This window comes from Bombyx mandarina, chromosome 13 (genome assembly GCF_030267445.1).
Source record: "Bombyx mandarina strain Sakado chromosome 13, ASM3026744v2".
In the NCBI taxonomy this organism is placed as follows: Eukaryota; Metazoa; Arthropoda; class Insecta; order Lepidoptera; family Bombycidae; genus Bombyx; species Bombyx mandarina.
Window position 1 is genome coordinate 14,380,793 of NC_143220.1, and position 19,974 is coordinate 14,400,766.

Genomic DNA, 19,974 nt, shown 5'->3' on the forward strand with positions numbered 1-19,974 from the left:
TAGCCGTCTTGGAGGTGCTCACGGTTGACACATTGACAAATAGGAATTAAGCCAGCTAAAATGCTTGCTACTCTGCTGTCAACAAAAATTGTATTAAAATTTGACATCCTATTACCTCGATTTATTTATTTATTCAAGGTGGCTATACTTGGAACCAATTTTATCTAACGACGAAGGAGAGTTGGGCACAAAATTTAAAAAAGTCGATCAGAATTTTCGACATGTTACTCGCATCATAGAATCGGACCCGAGAATATCCGCTATCTTACAATCTACGAGGCTACAGCCCATGCTCGATTCAATATCAGAACAATTGTTGGCTTGTCAGTCAGCTTTGAATCAATATATTGACGTAAGTAAATTAAAGTATATATTTTTTTTTATATCTTGGATGGGTGGACGAGCTCACAGCCCACCCGGTGTTAAGTGGTAACTGGAGCCCATAGACATCTATAACGTAAATGCGCCACCCACCTTGAGATGTAAGTTCTAAGGTCTGAAGTATAGTTAGTTACAACGGCTGCCCCACCCTTCAAACCGAAACGCATTACTGCTGCACGGTAGAAATGGGCAGGGTGGTGGTACCCACCCGCGCGGACTCACAAGAGGTCCTACCACCAGTAAAGTATATATGTACTAGCTGACCCGGCAAACGTTGTGTTGCCTTAAATAAGATTTCTAGGGAAATTCTACTGTAGAAATAAAAACCTCATTTAACCACATAATACCTCATTATAAACAAAAAAATATATCCAAAAAATTAAAATAAAAAATAAATGTTTGGGGTGGACAACCCTTTTCACTTAGGGGTATGAAAAATAGATAGTAGCCGATTCTCAGACCTACTGAACATACTATTGATACACAAATAAAACCAACAAAACATGGCTAAAAAATGTATAGTATTGTATAGCTCTCAAATATATTAAGTGTATAATCTATGATGTATAGTGAGTAAGTAAGACAGGAGACCGGCTTCGTCCCCATCCCTACTACGTGATGTTTGCTGGATCAGTGGTGACACCTGGTGGGGATAGCTGATCGATTGATAGTTGATCAGTAGTCGACCGGCGAGCGCGGGAGATCAAATTCAATTTAAAAAAAATCATAATTAAAGGAACTTGAAATTATAAACTCTGAATAAGAATTTATCGTACTACAATTATAATATTTGATTGCCATCTTGCAATCTTATTGCGGATGGAAAAATAGGGGTTGATCGTATAAGAGTGAAAATTGAGAGTAATATGATTTTTTTTTATTTTAAGTCATGATAAAACTAAATAAAAAACTTGCCAAAAAAATTAAAGTTTATAATTAACAAAAAATAGGGGTTCATCATAGAGGGATGAAAAATTGAGAGTAACATCAGATTTTTTATTTTAATTCATGACAAAATAAAAATAAAAATGAAAATCTTGCCAAAAAATTTAAAGTTTTTAATTAGCAAATAAAAAATAAGGGTTGATCGTAGAAGGGTGAAAATTGAGGATTGTATGTATTTTTGTATGTTGTATCATAAAAAAATAGAAATTAAAAATTTTGTCTAAAAAATAAATAAAAAAATTTAGGGGTGGACTACCCCTAACATTTAGGGGGATGAAAAATAGATGTTGGCCGATTCTCATAGATACTGGATAAGCACAAAAAATTTCATCAAAATCGGTCAAGCCGTTTCGGAGGAGTATGGCAACGAAAACTGTGACACGAGAATTTTATATATTAGATAAATCAAATGGAAATCTATATATCGCACCTTCGGTAAGACAAGGGCCGAAGTGCTAAAATTTCTGAAAATGAGTTAAATATGCCAAAGTGCCTTAAAAAGTAATTTCTACCTGTAGGAACAAAGACATTCAATAGATTCAGTTTATTTTCGCCAGATGGCAAAAGTGTCTTTGTACCATTCGTTCGTTTTTTGGATGATATTGGCGCGACAAAATCTTATTGGTCATTTGCGGCATCGCCCGCGCGAGTATTGGTTGTGTACTGGACCATAAGGGTCATTAAGGTAAATATGCCCTTTTTTGTTTTATATTTTGGAAAGACATGGTCACATTTTGTGTACATAATATGCCTAATTTCAGAGCACATATTTGACAGAAAAAATAAATGTCTTACGCATTTACTTGGCATTCCACAAAGGAATATGTGGCATTTTATAGATTTCATGTAAACCTTTTAGAATAAATTTTATGTCATTTTTTTTATTTTAGTTTTATTTTATCATTGATAAAGATTTTCCTAAGAAAAAAAAGAATAAAGATGTAGAAAATAAGTAGTATTTTCATTTAATAAGTCATTTCAATATAATGTGTAACTTTGGTCGCAACTGCACATTTATTTAAATGTTGGTGGGATAATGGCATAATTGTAGGCATACATTAATATTTCATTAAATAATTAGTATAAATAAATAAATAACTCAGTCTTTCAAATTACATATTTATATTCACATGTATAAGGTATATTTTTGCTATAAATAAAATACTATTTTACATTAATATGGGCAGAAAAACACAATTTAAATCTATAAAAATCTTAAAACGTCTCTCCTGAACATTTTTAAAATTAGCACTTCAGCCCTTGTCTTACCGAAGGTGCGATATATAAAAATGAATTGCTGTTCGTTAGTCTCACTAAAACTCGAGAACAGCTGGACCGATTTCGCTAATTTTGGTCTTGAATTATTTGTGGAAGTCCAGAGAAGGTTTAAAAGGTAAATAAATATGAAAATGCTCGGAATTAAATAAAAATAACAATTTTGTTTTTCCTTTGATGTGTCCCCCGTTGGACGGATTCCTTTTGTTTTAAGTTTATTTTATACAAAAGTTTAGGTCTTTTATTCATCGATTGAGGTATTACGAAGTCTGCCGGGTCAGCTAGTTAATTTATAATAATTATCACTGTTTGTAGTGCGTTTGAGGGTAGTATGCCTGATACAAACGATTTTTTTATTGCCTTTCTAGGTAGATGAGCATACGGCCCACCTGATGGTAAGTGGTTACTGTCGCTCATGGACGTCAGCAATGCCAGAGGCTCGGCCAAGTCGCTGCCTATCATATCAATAACTATATTATTCTAGTTACTTCTTTTTATTAGTGAATATTGACGGAATATTTTGCAATGGATAACAATGGTGCGGCACGGACCTGGTGGTATAGTTTGTCCTTTTAAAGTGAATGGTGACAGGCTCGAGACAGGTTACATATCATAATGTTTCAGATTTTTTGCAAGTTTTAAATATTCAAAATATTTTTATGAGTGCCCAAGGATATCTATTAAGTTACTATGGCACATAGTATTTGTGCAACGCTTTCTCTTAAGCGCTTTCCAGTTTAAGGTTGTAATACGAAAATAAATATGAATTGCCTATATTTTGTGTTTCTTTCCAATAGTTAGGTATATGTATCACGTATTTTAATACTTAAATCTCATTTGCAGGAGAAACGCTCCATATTCCCAAGATTTTACTTTCTAAGTGACGACGATTTGTTGGAGCTACTGGGACAAGCTCGAGCCGGCTCCGAGGGGCGCGAAGTGGTCATGCAGTCTCATCTCAAGAAGCTATTTCCGGGGATAACGGGAGTTCGCCTCGGCCCAGGGGGCATGTCAGTTACAGCTCTGTGTAGCCATTTCGGGGAGGTGTTTCAGCTAGATCATCCTATTGATATAGATTGCGCTGTCGAGGTGAGTTTTCTTTATTTCTTTATGACAATAATTTAGGTTGTTTCTGTTATTAATTTCACATTATCTTATTTATTCTATTACAAAATAATCGAACTTTCTGATATCAGGTATTACAATATTACGTTATAATGATTAAGTTATAATATTTATAAAATGCGGGGAACATATTTTAAGCGTGTAAGCAGAGTAATTGATTAAGAACAGCATTGCGAATAACAAATATTTTTTTTTGTACTAAGTATTTTATTCATGTTTGTACATATGCCACATCTTGTAATTGATACAAGTAGTAATTGATCGTGAATGCGATAGTGATCACACACAATTATAGGCTCTAGTTCAATACATCAGACTCGTTAAAAGTAAAAACTCTTTATCCTTCTTTTAAAACTCTTATCACACACGTACATTCTCAAAAATTGCACGAAGTGATATAATGATTTTTTTAAATACTTGACTGGTTATAATGAGTTTATGTTATGATTCAACAGGTCTGGCTTAAAAACTTAGAGAACGAAATGCGTTCTTCACTGCAGAACATGACTTTGAAATGTCTAGTGACGAACTCGTTACACGAACAGGACCCGTTCTCGTTGCCGACCCAGATACTTTGTCTCGCTCAAAACATTCGCTTCACCGAACAAGCGGAACGAGCGATAAACTCTAAAGAGCTCCATAAATTCAGAGCTAATGTTGAGAAAGAGAATTTGTATTACGCAGAAGCGGAGACCGATGACGAAAACGAACGCCTCAAGAGGCAAGCACTCATATTGCAGTGCGCTTATTATCTGTCCGTCATCAAAATACTTATCGACAATAATGTAACGTCAACAAGCGAATGGATTTGGCGAAAGCAATTCAGGTATCGTATTTCATTAAATACTTCAACCCTGTGTAGATTTCTGTATAAATACTTTTCAAAGTTTTATGAGGATACGTTTTAGGAGAAACGTATAAAACCTTTTCTTTTTGTTTTTTTTTTAGATTTTATTTACTGAATACTAAGGAAGTAGTTGCCAGAATGGGATTAGCGCAAATACCGTATTCCTATGAATATCTTGGGACGCAAACGGGCCAGTTCGTGCGCACTGAAGTAGCCGACGAATGCTTCCTCATTCTCACTCAGGTATTTGAATTAATAATAATAAATAACTGGAAACAAATCGCGCACAGTCATCCGCCCCCAATTTAGGATTCTCCCTGTTATTGGTACCAGAGACTGATATTCATACATATATGTATGTTTAAATATATACCTAGTCAGGTCATAAATTCTGTCACATGTTTAATGTAAAATAATTGAGTTTATTCATTATGTAACCATTCATATACCAAAATGAACTTAACAAAACATAGATTCTTATGACACTAAAGTTTATTCAAAATGACCTCCGTGATTTTGAATACAGGCCTTCAATCTGCGCGGCCAGTCGTCTATCGCAGCACGAACGAGGTCCATGTCAATATCAGCGGCTGCCTTAATCAAGGATGTCTTGAGTGACTCCAAATTGGGATGAGGCTTTGAGCACGCCTTTTCCTCCAAGTGTTGCCATATCTTGTAATCTAACGGATTCAAATCTGGACTGGAGGAGGGCCAGTCTTCGTGCCGGATGAAGTCGATTTCACGCGCCGTCAGCCAGTCTTGTGTGCTCTTCGCTCTATGAGCTGGCGCCGAATCTTGTTGGAATACCCAGTGCCTGTTATTGAACATGGTATGAGAAACAGGTTCCACAAGGTTCGTCAGGACTGTATTTTGATACACAACTGCATTCGTTTTTACACCGTTTTCACAAAAATGTATCTCTGTTAAGCCCCAATAAGAAACTCCCAACCATATCATGAGCGAGGATGGAAAATGACCTCGTTGGACACGTGGAATACGGTTGCTCGCTTCTTCACTACTGTGTGCGTACACCTTATCATTATGTTTGTTGTAGCTCTCTTTTACGGTTAAAATTTTTTCATCCGAAAAAAGAATTTCCCGATATTTTTTCCCGCGTACCGCTTCAACAAAGCGCGGCATCTCTTCAGTCTCAGGTCCATTAGACGAGCATTCAAACGATGTCCTGTTTTTCTTCGATATGCCCGAAGCCCTAAGTCTTCATTTAACACCCTTTTCACCGTGGTTCTGCTTAACCCCATCTGAAGGGCCAACAGTTTCTGCTTACGTTTGGGATTTCTTTGAATTCGCGCCTTCATAGCTTTTATCACTGCTGGAGTCCTAACAGACCGAGGGCGACCACTTCTTGACCTGTCATCTACACTAGAGTCTTCATTGTATCGTTTGATGGTACGATAAACGAATCTTTTGGTTATATTCAAATTTTTCAGTATGTTAAAAATTTGAATTGGCGCGTAACCGCAACGATGCAACGCAATAACTGCAACACGGTCTTCTTTAAGCGTCCACTCCATATTTAAAAATGAGTAAAATTCTAAAAGTATACATTTTTATTTTCATGAACAATTCGAAATTCGAATTCAATAAACTTTTTTGTGGCCAGCATTCTAAAAGAAAAGTTTTTACTGTGTGACAATACTTATGACCTGACTAGTTACATATAGATAATAAACTCCCACAAAGAGCAAACAATATGTTTGCCCGATCTGGGAATCAGACCCACGACCCTCGGCGTAACAGTCAGGAGCGCTAACTATTGCACCACCGAGTTAGTCAAAATTTGAAATATTAAGGTGTTACATAGTTTGAATAACCAAAGTTTCTTGTTAAACATGTTTGTAACAGGCGCTACACCTCGGTTTTGTTGGCAATCCATTTGGACCAGCCGGTACGGGGAAGACTGAATCGGTTAAGGCTCTGGGTGGATTGGTCGGGAGGCTCGTTCTAGTCTTTAACTGCGATGAAGTAAGTACTTTTAAATTAAAATCACTTTTCTTGAAACGATAGAAACATTATATTAAAATCAATGTAAAGCATAATTATCTAAGTAATTACAGAAAAATCCACACATTTAAGGATCCTAAACGAAGTATGATAATTTTAGCTATATATTACATACATACTCTGGTTCTAACCTAACCTCACCTAACCTAAGGCCAGATAGGCCATAAGCTCATCTGCCTAATATTGCTGAAAAAAAAAAGCTCTGAAGCTTAACCTATTTCAAGTCAAGGCCAATAACCACAGTCATGAAGAAATTAATGCCGCTATCCACACTGAGACATGAAGGTTTCAATAGTATTGCTGAAAGTCTTTCCTATTATTCAATATGGGAGTATCCTCCCCCCCATAAAATTGGGGTGAAATGGAAAGAATTTCAGAGAGAAAAGTTTAATTAAGGCGATCGCATTTGCGGCTACCAATGGTATGATCATTGCAGGATCCTCTTATTCTAAATAGAGGTAGTCGCAGTTTACACAAACAATTATTTCAGGCAATGGACGCGGAATGCATGGGTCGTTTGCTCACCGGGCTAGCGCTGAGCGGCGCCTGGGGATGTTTCGACGAGTTCAATCGTTTGACGTCCGACACCCTCGCGGCCGTCACGCACCAGTTCTCGTCGCTTCTGTCGGCCATGACCCACCGAACACCGGGAACTGTACCTACGGCCTCTCTCAATGGGAAAAATGTAATGATTGATGATGGTGATGATAATGATGAAATGATCATAAACCAACGTACACTACGTACGCTAATTGTTACAAACCTTCATACTGTTACGCGCTCGGGTTCGAGATAAATAAAAATTCTACCGAAGTGTAAATTAAACCTGTATTACCGCTTAGAACAATTAAAACACTGTAAAATTCTCAATTCACTTCTTCCGCTTCGCTTCAGGTGATCCGTTCGCTGTTTCGCTTCGAGTAGTTCCGATTACTAACTGACTGCGTCTTATCTTTGCAATGCTTTTATAGTCGATACGAAATCCCTAGAATGGTCGAGAACATTTCTCACAAGTAGTACCTTCGGTAGTAGATTCATTCGCGAAGCAGTTGCTCTTGAGATGTTAGGTTTCCTTTGGAGGCGCTCGGTCAGCTGTTAGCAAATCCCACCCCTCCTGGCTGAGTCTTAGCTCACCCATCTGTACTGGTGAAACTGGAATGGCCTCCCGGCCACCAGTAGTTCTTCAATCATAAAAAAAAGGATGTTAAAATACTTGAAATCCAGGTATCAGTATCGGTGTGGTGTGGCGTGGCGGCGACGCTGAACCCGTCGTCGCGCGGGTACGGGGGGCGGCGCGCCCTGCCCCCCGCGCTGCGCCCCCTGCTCCGCCCCGTAGCGGCCCGCCCCGCCGCGCCGCGCCTGCTCGCCGCGCAACTGTTCGCCGCGCGCTCTCTGCCGCACGCAGAGCGCCTCGCCGCAGACCTGCACGACGTCTTCACTCTGGCCAGGTCTCATTATATAATTGTACATAATTGATCTTGGAATTGGTTTCTTTTAGCTGTTTAGCTTGTACTTTTTAATAGTTTTTCTATATTATGGACCCATAAATAAGTATAAGTTGAAGTGAGTTATCATCCTTCATAATGTAACATAATTTTAGTACCGACAATTACGACACTGAGCGTTGGCTTTGATTGTTCGTGGAAATCGATAAATTTTTGGAACTGCAACATTATACAACGAATAATTCATATTTTGGCTGTTTTATACCATAGGTATTAGAATGAATACCTTATGATGTTCTATTAAAAATCTTTTTTTTTCCGAATGACTAAAATTAATGTTGGTTTCAATTCATTAAAATACCGTCGCATACGTTGCAGTGCGCTGCTGAGTGGACAACGGCACTACGACTGGGGTCTGCGCGCGCTGAAGGCGGTGGCGGGAGGCGTGCGTGCGGGGGAGGGTGCGGGGGGCGCGGGGGGAGAGCGCACGCACGCCGCCCGCTTGCTCGCCGTCAACAACGTCTCCAAACTAACTGCGCCGGATGCACGAATGTACGTAATTGTTTATTAATCACGGATAATTTTAAACTTGGAATCTGTCGTTGTTTTCTACATATTCCTTGTGGAGAGGCGCTTTGAGCGATTGTTAATGAGGATCCCGACATCTCCTTTTTAACACATCGTACTACTAGCCATCGGTGCTTTCTTTAACATTGTGGTTCCAAAGAGAAACTGTCACGGATGGCAATAACAAAGTACGTTAGCATACGAGCACTTCACACTCCGCACCTATGTATATACATACATATTCTACAGAAATTAATAATAATTATCAAAAAATGTTTTAAGCATTTTCACCCAAGTTACAAATTCTTCAAAATCAACCAAGTTAACCAAGTAAATCGCCAAAAATAAATATTTAATCACAAGAAAAAAAAACAATAAGGCATTTACATATATTTTTTTTGCAGATTCCATAAAATACTGTCTCTCGTATTCGCCGATGTAAAAGATCTACATGCCACAGCTGATCCTATAGTGAACGCGCTGGGAGGGTCCGTCCGGAATTTAAAACTTGTGGAAAATAAAGCACAGGTAAGTGAGAAACTGTCTTTCGGCAAGTGACGTTTGAGAAGGTCTTATAGTCACTGGTGTTAGTGATGTCATTAAAACAATGAAATAAATGAAATTAAACCTGGAAGCGCATTATAGATGATCGCAACCGTTTCAACTGTTGAGGTAGCACACTAACAGCTCATTTCAAGCACCGACCACCGTTCTCATCGAATGCGACTAAGGTACAACTTAACACAAAGCACTGAGCTTCTCACTAGATATTTTCAGTGAGTCGCGATTCCGATCCGGTGGTAGGTGTAGTGAAGCACTACTCTTGCTAGGGCCGATGTTAGTAAAGACTCTCAAGCTGAGCACCGTGAGCTCACCTATACACTCTGTGAAACCAGAATAGCCCCTCGTTGATACTAGTAGTAAGTAGCCAACGAAAGATAGCTGCTGTAGACCCTGAACCAAACTATTCTAAAACAACCCCTTCATAATGTTGCAGTTACAAAAATGCATCGAGTTATACGAACAGCTACAACAACGGATGGGGGTCGTGGTGGTGGGCCCGCCAGCCTCCGGGAAGTCTACGATTAGGCGTCTACTTAAAACAGTACGTTAATATGTTCAATTCTACCCATAATAACTTATAGGTGAAGCAAATTGAACCCTTAGAGCGCGAAACGTCGATAGATCGACTCTCTATTAATGCGTATAAAGTGCGGAATGTACGGACCTGTACGGACGTGTCTTAGCGCGTGCATGTATAACGTTTGAATAAGTTAATAACATTTAATAATAACCATTTATTTTAAAATAATTATGCTGTGAATTTAGCAATGATTTTTGTATATTTTTTTTTAAGATTTTTACATATTTTTTTTGTTTTCTAAAACTCCGTTAGCAGTTTCTATAAAATATGTGAAAATAAGTTTGGCATTAAAAGGGTTAAAATTTAAAATACGGTGTCTACTAAATTTTAATATCATCAATGATTTAAATATAATCAATTGCACTTGTTCCTTTTGTTTTACTACCATATTCCGTATTCTGCGTCTCAAAGAGAAAAAATATTAAATACAAATAAAAAATTTACTGATTAAATGCTGATACAATGAAACTGTTTTACGAATAACTTTTTCATCACACAGGCCCTTTTACAACAAGGAAAAACTATAATGGAGTACGTAATAAGTCCAAAAGCAATGAGCCGCGACTGGCTCCTTGGGCACATCGACCCTGACACCAGGCAGTGGACCGACGGGGTGATCTCTGCCACGGCCTTGGAGATATCCAATCAACCTCCTAGTAAGTAGACGACAGCTACTTATTGAAGTAAAATCATATTACTCCCTAGTGAAACCTGGTCGTGCTCGCGACACCTGTCGTACTTTGCCGGTACTACAGACGATTTTCCTAAAAGTCCCATAAGTTCTGTATAAAGTTCAAACTCAGTCAGATAAAAGCCCCTCGTCACAAAACGAGTAACAAACAATCATATTTATCTATCTGACCCCAATATCGTCATCATTGTGGCAGATTGAGCGTCGTTATATTTAGTGACTTCTATGAATTTTGATAACTGTTGACGTTAAGTGTTTGTCGAGTTTTTTTTGCTCCTTCAAGTGCCAATTAGCTGTCTTTTTTAAATCTGTCTTAAATTTGACCCTTTAGTCTCGACCAGAGCGTACTGTTTATATTATTGTTCCCTATGCTGACTGATTAATAACTAGCACCGCCCTATCCTCCTCGCGCGTTTCCTCACCGCTGAGGGTCGTGACCATTATATTTCGACAGGATTTTACTCCTTGTAATGTCCCGCCAGCGCCTCCGATCATTGGCCGCATGAAGGGCGTCGTGGAATGGGATCTCTAGTGTGGTGCGGACTTGTTCGAACCACCTTGTCGGACTGCGCCCGCGCGGTCTCTTTCCCTCAATCTTCTCGGTCACGAATAGTCTCTCTAAGCTATCTGGTGTTTTCCGAGCAATATGACCGAAGTATTCGAGTGAGCGGCGAAGGCAGAGTGTGGACAGTCTTGTCTTGATCTGCAGTTGGTCTAAGATTAACAGATTCTTCTCTTCGCTCTCCAAGGTATCCGGAGCATTCTTCTCCAGCTAGCACTAAGCTCTCTTCAATAAATGAATGGCAATCAAAATGAAAACTCCAAAACAATTGATATTGAAGTTAATGTCGCGCTTTGCCTCGATATCCATACTAATATATAAATCTACAGTGGTTTTTACGGATTTCCCGTTATAACAACTGAACCATCCATCCGATTGATTTGAAACTTGGTATCCATGTAGAAAATACATTACTTAATGGATAGGCTAATATGTATATGAGTGTTGGACTCCCTATACCAGTTGCGGGGGTGAGAAATAATGTTAATTTTAATTGCCTAGCGAAGCAGACGGGTACAGCTAGTACTTCATAATTTCCAGATGTATGGTCTTGGGTTGTGTGCGACGGAGACATAGACCCCGAGTGGATTGAGTCTCTGAACTCCGTGTTGGATGACAACCGGCTGCTGACGCTGCCGTCCGGCTGGCGGGTGCAGTTCGGGAACAACGTCAACTTCATATTCGAGACGCACAGCCTGGAGCACGCCTCACCCGCCACCATCTCCAGAATGGGAATTATATTGATGAGGTAAACCATTTTCAACCTTATATCCCTAACGTATAAAGCTTCACTTCCGCTTTTTGACTGTTTTTGAATGTAAATTGTGTTATGGTGTCCAATAAAGTGTATTCTCTCTCTCTCTGTCCCTCTTCACCTTGGTTATATTTTAGACGGGCGTTAAATAGATAAACTATAAATGAATTATCGATTGAGCCAGCCACTACGTAAAATAATTGAGTGTGGTAAATATGTGATGATGTTTAGAATATTTTTAAGTGGTTAGTTATTCGTTTTTATAGATCAAATGTTTGTCATCTATTAACTATCGGTTCCTATTTTGTAAAGTTTAATATTAAAGCATAAATGTTATTTAAACGCTCAGAACTCTGTTCTTAAATTTAATGTCAGTTGCTATTAAAAAATTGTTTGACAAACCGAGGACAAAAAGTATTTTTACGTTATATAAATATTTAAAACTTGAATTGGAAGAAAAACAAACTTAAAAAACATAAAATAGTTTTGAACAGAAACTTTTCGTGGTTACTTCAAAATGAAATATAATTTTAAAACAGTCCAATTCATTTTTAATGTTTATTTATTTATTTATTAGGTACACAATACACATCACAAGCTAAAAAGATGCATAAAAAATACAAGTAAAAAGAAACAAAATCTGGCTTGCAACATAAGCTATGTGCGCTCGACAAAACAAGACAAAGTGCTGAATTTATACACAACAATTTTATGTTACAAATTGAAACGTCTGATTCAGTCCGTCTGTTTGATATGTGTTGAGCAGCGATGACGTCAGTTGCGAGCTGGACGTGCTGCGGGGCTGGGTGCGCCGCGCCGACCACGAGGCCGCCAGCCCGGCGCTCCCCCTGCTGCAGCGGGCCGTCGCCAGCACCGTCCAGTGGCTCCACCGACACCAGGGCGCCGCCCTCACCAGGCTGTACAACGTCGCCGTAGTCCGACAGATACTAACACAATTCGAATATCTAGTTCAAACCGCGAGCGCGAACTCGACACAACCCGGCCCCGAGGAAATTGTTATATGTGCGATACAACGAAGCGTCGTCGACTTATTGAAAGAGGCCGCCGTTCCCAGTTTTTATGACGAGGTAATAAGCCTTTAATTTATTAGTATTTTTTTATTACTAATAAGAGTCGTCGTGGCCTAACGGATAAGACGTCCGGTGCATTCGTGATGAGCGATGCACCGGTGTTCGAATCTCAGGCGGGTACCAATTTTTCTAATGAAATACGTACTTAAAAATGTTCACGATTGACTTCCACGGTGAAGGAATAACATCGTGTAATAAAAATTAAACCCGCAAAATTATAATTTGCGTAATTACTGGTGGTAGGACCTCTTGTGAGTGCGCGCGGGTGTGTACCACCACCCTGCCTATTTCTGCAGTGAAGCAGTAATGCGTTTTGGTTTGAAAGGTGGGGTAGTCGTTGTAACTAAACTTGAGACCTTAGAACTTATATCTCAAGATGGATGGCCGTTTACGTTATGGATGTCTATGGGCTCCAGTAACAACTTAACACCAGGTGGGCTGTGAGCTCGTCCACCCATCTAAGCAATAAATAAAAAAAGAATAGATAAGCTCGCGACGCACCTGGTATTGAGCTGTCACCGGATGCCATAGACATTAACCACGTCAATACCGCCGCCCATCTTGAGACATGAGTTGTAAGTCTCCGTTTTTACAGTATAACAGCTTCACGACAGAAATAGGCAGCTTACAAGACGCCAGTACAGTAAACATACCTATTAACAACTAACAGTATTGAACTATATTATTATTGTTTTTATATTACGCAAATATCATAACGATAACTACGTACACCGCTCATAAGGGAGGTTACAAATTATGAGCTTTTAGTTTTACTCGAGAGCACGTGTGACCGGTTGCGAAGCTGACACTTGTCTATGGACTCCAATTAGATTAACACTAGATATGTTAAATTTAATTTTGCAGATAAGGTATTAGATACGCTTAACTCAAGTTTAGCCTTGAAAAATAAATATTATATCCAGATATCTTCAGTGTTGGGTCCGCCCCCGCCCGAGCCCCCGCCCCCCAATGAATGGGTTTCGGAGTCCCTGTACATGTCGGCCAGACTCTTCGCCGTGGAGTCCGTCGTCAGGGCGTGTCTAGCATCCGACTCGTCCCATCTGGTAATTGTGGGCCCCGATGCGTGTGCTAAAAGGTAGAATAAATTAATAAGTGAATTTATCTCTTTAGAAGTTTTTTTCTCTCCGCCCCCCCACTCATAAAAATAATTTAACTATTTTTTAATTTTTAAATAAACTACTACTAATTGAATAAGAACTGTCTGATGAACTCATCTTTGTTTAATACTTCACAATTAAATTTTATTGCCTTTTGTTTATTTCACTTTTACACTAAACACAATATTGCAAATTACCCGAGCACAACAATGGCGAAGAATTTTAGGTGCGTGAGAGCAGACGTAGACCCTAACGCGCATGCGCACTTGTCAGTACCCAGGCAGAAAAAGTTAGACTTTCTTCCCTGTACAGCGGGACGAAAACCGAACTTTCGGCGTAGGTAGGAGAAAAAAATAAACCATTCTCAAACACGAAAGCTTTTGTGTACCTGTCAACATTATCGTGTATATTTAACTAATATTTTGTCTAACACGCAATGTAATATAAAATGACACGAGAGACCTCCTCTTTAGTTAAAAATCTCAATTAAAGTACCTGACACCTTTTCATTCGAGATCTTTCTACTTATAGTGCGTTAGTGGAACACATTCTGAAGGAGAGCAACAGTCCTGTAATAACGATTGACTGCACGCCTATATTGGAGCCGGCTGACATAATACGCGAACTAAAGAGGGTCAGTATAATTTGTGTATGCGATGTGATCTACTATAGTGAGTTAAACGTATATTAGTGTGGATATCAGTCTCTGGGTAACTAACGCGAAATTTAATCTTCACTCTAATGACTAAAGGTAGGGTACCTGGTATGGGAGATTGATATGAAGAAGATGAAGTGAAACTTCTGTAGGCACGTTCAGAGTAAATTTTAACTCGCGACAGATTCGTTACGGCTAGAGAGAAAAGATACAATTTAGGACGAGCAAGAGTGAGAAAATATACAGGCCGTCTCGATATTTTCTATACACAATTTAAAATATATATAAATAGTGAAGAGATCGTTTCTCTTATACAGAGCATTCCCTGTTACAAGAGAAATTTGATTTAATGATTATAAATTAAGAAAATCACAATATTACAGATCCAAAAGAAGTTTTACTTCTTTCACCGGCGCCAAGTTACACGCGCATTTCTTTATTTATTTATTCTCTTCTTCTCAGTAGAAAGGACACATCTTATTCATCTATATTACGATTGATACATTTTGTCAGTTTTTTTTTTTTATAACGGGCTTATAAAGCTCCGATAATTAATCATGAATAAGATTGATGAATCAGAAGATTTAGTTTGCTTCTGTATAACTGTACAGCATAACGTCGCTCGGTCCGGCGGCGGCGGCGCGGTGCACAGCGGCGCCCGCACCACGCTGTACGTGCGCGGCTTGCAGCGGGCGCGCGCGGACGCCTGGGGCTCCTGTCCGGTGCACTCCTTCCTGCTGCAGGTGAACGAATAGCTAAATAACAATCAGCAACTCTCGCAAAACAATTGTCGATTTACAATAGAAAGTTCAGCATAAGATTATATGGAAAACTAAGCGATGATTTCGTTAAAGACAAAGGAGCATACGACTCTGCTAGTGTTAAGTGTTACGAAATATTTGTCTAATATTAAGTTGATGTTTCTTTAAAATCGACGAGAAAGTAGTATAAAGTGTGTTGATATTAGAGTGCGTACGCAAGTAACAAGAGACATAACATTGAGACTAGTTAAAAAGTAATAGGTGGTCTTTCTCCAGTACCAGATTAGTTTTTGCGTCAAATAATTGTTTCATTTACGGAAGGTATTTTTTTCAATAGGCACTTTGTAGTTTATGATTAATAATTTTTTATGGTGTCTTCGGTTTCACGGGGTATAACGTTCTTGTGTGGCAGTTGTTGCAGCAGGGCGGGTGGTGGAGCGAGGCGGCGGCGTGGTGCGCGGCGCGGCGCGTGCGCGTGCTGGCCGCCGCCACCGCGCCCCCCGCGCCCCGCCTCGCCGCCGCGCTCGCCCGCGCGCACCTCGCGTACGTACCCGTCCACCACCATTCAAAAAACTAACAACTCCCTTTTTTTGGCATTTGTGGGCTGACGATACGATACGACCTACCTGGTGGTGTCAAGTACACAGCCAAATACCTATCGCTATCATTTATCATTTACATGAAAATTAATATATTTGTAACTAGTTTCTGATTGTAGTTTTATGCCTACAGTCTAACTTACTAACATAATATTTAAATAACTCATCAACCCTTTTAATTAATAATAAGCGAATATTGATCTGATTTAATTGCTACATCGAGCTAAAATTATACTATTTAATATTATCTATACTACTCGTACATTATATTTTAGCGATCCGGACGAAGACGAACTATTGCAATTAGCAACGAACTATTTATCACAGTCTGTGGATAAAAACATTTCAGCAAAGGAAATTACAAGTCTCGCTTCTAAAATGCTATCCCTATTCCTAGAGGTAAACAAATAAATTTGAAAAAGTTTAATTACACTGTAAAAATATATTATAAAAGTAAACTGCTGTTTTCGATCTAATAAATACATTCCTATTAAATTATTCACGATAGTCGCTTACCTCTATTTTATTATTAAAGGTAACCGAGATATTTAATACGCGACCTCATTACAAATGGAACGCGTCTCATTTGAAAAAGTGGTGCGAAAATGTGAAATGGTACAACCCGAAGAACACCGAAGATCTACTCACGGTAAATACGAACTTTCAACTGTCGAGTTCTTTTTTTTTATAAATTAATCGAAATATGTCACGGGAGCTATTTTAAAAGTGTCTTAAAAATGAAAAGTAATACAACAGTTGTTAACTATTCTCGCACTTTCAAAGGCAATCGTTTCGGAGGCGAATTTCATATTTCGCGATCGATTCGTAACTGACGAAGAAAAGTTGAGGTTCAGCACTATGTGTCGAGGTCACTTGAAGAACGACGCGACCCCGGTGTACTACACGTACAAACTGCGAGGCGACGGTGTGTATTTAGAGACGATTAATCGAACCGGCTGGCGCCAATACATCAATAAACTCATTAATCAATGCTGTAAGTATTCAAAGCTTTAATGAATAGGCCAAAACAATTTATAAAAAAAACCCAAAAAAAAAACAATCTGACCTAATATACCTTGTAAAAAATTAAATAATAATAATATTTACTTTTATACTCTGTGCCTTCCTAAACCATTCAACCGATTCCGGACTTTTTGGCGGGAACGCGTGGAGTGAAGTTGTGTGATTTGTTTTATTTTGTCTATTTAGTGTTTCTTCAGGTTTAAATGTGTAATAATGGTAGTTTATTAACCGTTTAATATCTGTGAAAGTGCATAAATGTGGGAAAATGAAACAAAGGCGCTGGACGTAACTTCTCGGGATCCTCCAAAAAGTCCACTGAAAAAATCTTAGTAAATGACCACCATTTTACTGAGATTAGATTTCATCTCATATCATCTCATTTAATTTCATCCCAGTTGATTAATGTCTCAAATTAATCATTTTCATTTCATTTCACTCCATAACATCATTTTTCATAAAATTAAGAATATACATTAAAATAAGATATGACCTAAAGGTCAACCGATTTTTTTAAGATGTCTTCTTAAACTCTGTGTGTCCGGTAAGCCCTTTAAGCCAAGTGGCATTTCTTCTTAGTCTGTTTTATGAAAAATGATATGAAGCAAAAGGAAATGAAACTGATTAATTTCCAAATTTAATAAATTAGAGGAAATTAAATAAAATGAGATGAAATGCGATGAAATAGTCCCAGTAAAATGGTGGTTATTTACTGTCTTTCTCAGTGGACTTTTTGGAAGAACCCGAGAAGCTACGTCCGACGGATTTCTTCCATTTTTCCACATTTGTGGACTTTCACAGATGCTAATCAGTTAATAAATGAGCGTTATTATACATTTAAACCTTAAGAAAACCTAAATTAACAAAATAAAGTAATGCACACTACTTTTCCCGTCAACAAGATTGTGATGAAATTGGCAATTCTTTTTGGCATCTAAGGGAAATTTACATTGCCTAGTCGGCGACGTACGATAGATAGGTGGTGTGATGATAGTTTCTAGAAATCAATATTTTTTTTCCAAATAATTAACCACAGTCACATTATTTCCATACATACATAGTCACTGATTTTCTGTTGTGTGTTTAATGTTTGATATTTATGATTTAGAAAAAAAAATATTTTTCAGTGGCAGAACATGAATATAATATATTTGGGGACAGCGGAGTCGAGGTGTGTGACGAACTCAACGTATTGTGTCCTGCCATGGCTCGAGCTGTAAGTTACAGTTTTTTTTATTTTATATGTAATATCAATTTTATTCAGAACATTATTTATTACAGGTCTACTTTCGATAGTAATTTTTTAAATAATATATTAGACTATCCTCGCTGTGTGCCCGAGCACTTGCTCTTTTAGTTATGATGTGTTAAAATAACTCGTAAATAGAAGTTTTCTCATATTTGGCCTCATAATATCGTGTCGTCAGCGCCAGCTCTATCCCGATAAGAACCGAATGATTGATTAAATAACGATTGTAACTGACATTCGACTAGATCGCCTTTGCCGGACTTAATGACTTAGTTAGCACCCCTAACTATTAGACGTCGGTCGAGGATTGTGGTTTCGGTTCCCCTGTTAGGCGAAAATTCATGTAACGATTAGTTTTAAAGGCTCTCATATCTCGGTATTTAATATCTATATGTTTTCACATAAGCAAGTATTGAGTACGTCATCGCGTATATAAGAGTCTGTGGTTCCCTTAATGTAGGGAAGGGAAGTGGGTAGGACCAGATGACCGTGTGTTGATGGTAAAAATAAAATCTTTGAACGTAAAACGAAAGTATAATCAAATTTATGATCTATTTCGTGTCTATATATCACTACAGATCAATTAAATAAAGGTTTAAGACTTGTTACCGTGGTTGTGAGTATGATCAGCCCACTAAGTTTTTCCGATCCCGTGGTAGATTCCGCGAAGCACTGCTCTTGCCAAGGCTAGTGTTAGTAAATTCTCTCAGGTTGAGCCCGTGAGTTCACCTGTCCAGGAGTAGCTAGAATAGCTCTTTAAGCTACCAGCGAATAGGTAGAAAAAAAAGAAGAAAAAAACAGAGTATAACCGTACTTGTACTGCAGGCTAATGGCGGTATGGTAGTGTGCGTGGGCACGGCGGGCGTGGGCCGCGCCGCCGCGAGTCGCTTGGTGTGCGCCGCGCTGCAGGCCGCGCTCTACCCCATCGACAATCCCTCGCAGTTTAATGGACAGTTCAAAAATGTATTGTATTCTCCTTATTTTACTTATTCTCTGATTATAAATCGCACTAATTATAATTATAAAATCAAAATACCGATTGCCTTTTTAATCGGTGATGCTCTAATGGCAAGTCAAGTTTGGTAGATGGGAGTGTTTTGTTCGAAATTATAATTAACATAATATTTCTAAAAACGAACGATAAGGAAGCAGCAGTTATATGGCCACATAAATTATATTCAAGTGTTAGTCTGTACAACAATTATGGACTAGAAAGAGACAGTTATATTTAATTTTTTATTTTTGCGGTTGTAATTTTTTCAACACAGGCATTGTCGTCGTCCGGAGACGCCACGCATACGCTAGTGGTGCTGTCGGAATCTGCTGCGAACAGTGCAACCATAGCGTGTATAGAAGCTCTGATCAGAGCGCGATCTTTGAATGCCATTCCCGAGCACATGCTACCCGGTGCGAACAACCCACACATGTTGGACAGTAAGAAATAACTTTTTTAAAACATAATTAACATACATTGAAACATCAATAACGATTCTCGAACTATTCCGAAATATAAATTGAAACATTGTGTGCTATTTACAGATATAAAACAATGCCTAGGTATTGTGATATGCCTTGACAAGAAACAAAATAACCTAGCAGAGCTAATAGAGAAATATCCCATACTTTACAATCAAGCCGAATTAATATGGTTAGAGAAATGGTCGGAAGAGACACTGCGGGATGTTCCGTCATTGATCATAGATAGGTATCGATTGTATCGAGC

At 38.6% G+C, this 19,974-nt stretch overlaps 1 protein-coding gene across 2 annotated transcripts in view; it reads left to right on the forward strand.

Annotated features, from left to right (window-relative positions):
* Positions 1 to 19,974, forward strand: part of btv (dynein cytoplasmic heavy chain beethoven) — an 83,502-nt gene that overhangs the window by 42,905 nt on the left and 20,623 nt on the right. For both annotated transcript variants that reach the window (XM_089732590.1, XM_089732589.1), the window contains exons 25-48: positions 139 to 352; positions 3,445 to 3,690; positions 4,182 to 4,552; positions 4,675 to 4,816; positions 6,437 to 6,556; positions 7,086 to 7,280; positions 7,820 to 8,043; positions 8,419 to 8,592; positions 9,012 to 9,135; positions 9,605 to 9,712; positions 10,251 to 10,407; positions 11,545 to 11,752; positions 12,525 to 12,846; positions 13,773 to 13,945; positions 14,499 to 14,601; positions 15,234 to 15,365; positions 15,796 to 15,926; positions 16,258 to 16,381; positions 16,518 to 16,631; positions 16,766 to 16,976; positions 18,130 to 18,218; positions 19,077 to 19,214; positions 19,520 to 19,685; positions 19,791 to 19,956. In XM_089732590.1, coding sequence (XP_089588716.1) covers positions 139 to 352; positions 3,445 to 3,690; positions 4,182 to 4,552; positions 4,675 to 4,816; positions 6,437 to 6,556; positions 7,086 to 7,280; positions 7,820 to 8,043; positions 8,419 to 8,592; positions 9,012 to 9,135; positions 9,605 to 9,712; positions 10,251 to 10,407; positions 11,545 to 11,752; positions 12,525 to 12,846; positions 13,773 to 13,945; positions 14,499 to 14,601; positions 15,234 to 15,365; positions 15,796 to 15,926; positions 16,258 to 16,381; positions 16,518 to 16,631; positions 16,766 to 16,976; positions 18,130 to 18,218; positions 19,077 to 19,214; positions 19,520 to 19,685; positions 19,791 to 19,956 — 4,152 coding nt within the window. The remainder of the gene's footprint in view (positions 1 to 138; positions 353 to 3,444; positions 3,691 to 4,181; positions 4,553 to 4,674; positions 4,817 to 6,436; positions 6,557 to 7,085; positions 7,281 to 7,819; positions 8,044 to 8,418; positions 8,593 to 9,011; positions 9,136 to 9,604; positions 9,713 to 10,250; positions 10,408 to 11,544; positions 11,753 to 12,524; positions 12,847 to 13,772; positions 13,946 to 14,498; positions 14,602 to 15,233; positions 15,366 to 15,795; positions 15,927 to 16,257; positions 16,382 to 16,517; positions 16,632 to 16,765; positions 16,977 to 18,129; positions 18,219 to 19,076; positions 19,215 to 19,519; positions 19,686 to 19,790; positions 19,957 to 19,974) is intronic.